Source organism: Merops nubicus, unplaced genomic scaffold (genome assembly GCF_000691845.1).
Source record: "Merops nubicus isolate BGI_N331 unplaced genomic scaffold, ASM69184v1 scaffold26140, whole genome shotgun sequence".
NCBI classification, from domain to species: Eukaryota; Metazoa; Chordata; class Aves; order Coraciiformes; family Meropidae; genus Merops; species Merops nubicus.
The window spans coordinates 1-1,677 of record NW_008581241.1 but is presented as its reverse complement, the minus strand read 5'-3'; the positions used below and the strand labels follow the sequence as shown (position 1 = coordinate 1,677).

Below are 1,677 nucleotides of genomic sequence, written 5' to 3'. Positions count from 1 at the left end.
ACCTCATTGCCACGGGCTCTCTGCTTTCCGTGGACCCCGACAGAATCGTCGTCAAGCGGCTGGTGCTGAGTGGCCACCCTTTCAAGATCTTCACCAAGACGGCCGTGGTGCGATACATGTTCTTCAGCAGAGGTACAGCTCAGCTCCGTGCTGGGAGGAGGGGATGCGAAGCAGAAATCCTGCCCCTGTGAGGGAAGTTGTGTTATAGAACATAGAATCATTTTGGTTGGAAGAGACCTTTTAAGGTCATGGAGTCCAACCATTGCCCCAGCACAGCCAGGTCACCACTAACCCATGTCCCTCAGCACCACATCTCCATGGCTTGGAAACCCCTCCAGGGATGGGGACTCCACCACTGCCCTGGGCAGCCTGGGACAGGCCTGGACAACCCTTTTGGGGAAGACAATTTTCCCAATGCCCAACCTAAACCTTCCCAGTGCAGCTTGAGGCAATTTCCTCTTGTCCTATCACTTGTGAGAAGAGCCTGACCCCCACCTGGCTCCAGCTTCCTTCCAGGGAGCTATTGCAACTGAGAAGGTCTCCCCTGCGTGTCCTTTGCTCCAGGCTCAGCACCCCCAGCAGGCTCAACAACCCCAGGTCCCTCAGCCATTCCTCACCAGACTTGTGCTCTAGACCCTTCCCCAGCTTTGTTGCCCTTTCTGGCCACACTCCAGCCCCTCAACATCCTTCTTGGAGTGAGTGGCCCAAAACTGAATGTGTTCATGCAGTGAAGTCATCTTCTTACCTTCCTTTCATGTCTCGATCTCCAGAGGATGTGATGTGGTTTAAGCCAGTGGAGCTGAGGACAAAGTGGGGTCGTAGAGGACACATCAAGGAGCCATTAGGTAAGTTAGATTTGGTGTTTATCTCTGCAGTGCTGGGCAGGATGTGATCCTCCCCGGCAGGAGAGACAGTGACTGGCCTTCTCTGCTCTTTGCCTAGGCACCCACGGTCACATGAAGTGCCACTTTGATGGACAGCTGAAGTCCCAGGACACGGTGCTACTGAACCTCTACAAGCGCGTTTTCCCTAAGTGGACTTATGACCCCCACGTCCCGGAGCCCGTGCCCTGGGTAAGGAGTGAGAGCACCCTGCCCCTGGAGGAGGTGGAGATGGAGTAAGTGTCCAGCATGGCTGCTGCAGGCTCTGCCTCAGCTGCCCTGATGCTGTCCTCAGCCTGTGTGCAGTGAGCACAGCACTGACACCTTGGCCATGTTACTGCTGGCGTCTGTCCAGGGGCGGCTGTCTCACCAGCTGCTGCTCAGGTACCAGCTTACAGATATTTATTTTAATGGAAAATGTTTTCAAACCCACGGAAGTGCCTGTGTGGTGGTGGTGGCTGGCTGTGGAGGCCCAGCGGGGAGGCTCTGGGTGCACCCCTGGGCTGGTGGAGCCCCCTGAGGCTGTTGTCTTTTGTCGCAGCAGTGCGTGCGGGGTTTTTGCTGTGCCAAGGACAGGGCTTTGCTGGAAGTTTTTGTAATGCAAAAGTGAAGTAGCAGCTGGGGAGAGCGTGAGTGCAGCTGGCTGGAGGCCTGTCCCAGAGCAGGGCGGCTGGGGAGGGGAGAACAGGCGCCGCTTTGTTTCCAAGCCCCCCCGGTAGCAACCTTTTACTGTGGAACCAAGCGATGTGCTGTAGAGACACAACACCAGCTGCTCCTACCCCTCCACAAAAACTCT

General features: G+C 56.2%; 1 protein-coding gene across 1 annotated transcript in view; it reads left to right on the top strand.

Moving 5' to 3' along the window:
- TSR1 (TSR1, 20S rRNA accumulation, homolog (S. cerevisiae)) overlaps positions 1-1,121 on the top strand; it is a gene marked incomplete at its 5' end in the record, with an annotated part of 5,789 nt that extends 4,668 nt beyond the window's left edge. The window contains 3 exons of the mRNA XM_008949353.1: positions 1-132; positions 771-845; positions 943-1,121. Coding sequence (XP_008947601.1) covers positions 1-132; positions 771-845; positions 943-1,121 — 386 coding nt within the window. The remainder of the gene's footprint in view (positions 133-770; positions 846-942) is intronic.
- Positions 1,122-1,677: the final 556 nt, after the last annotated feature.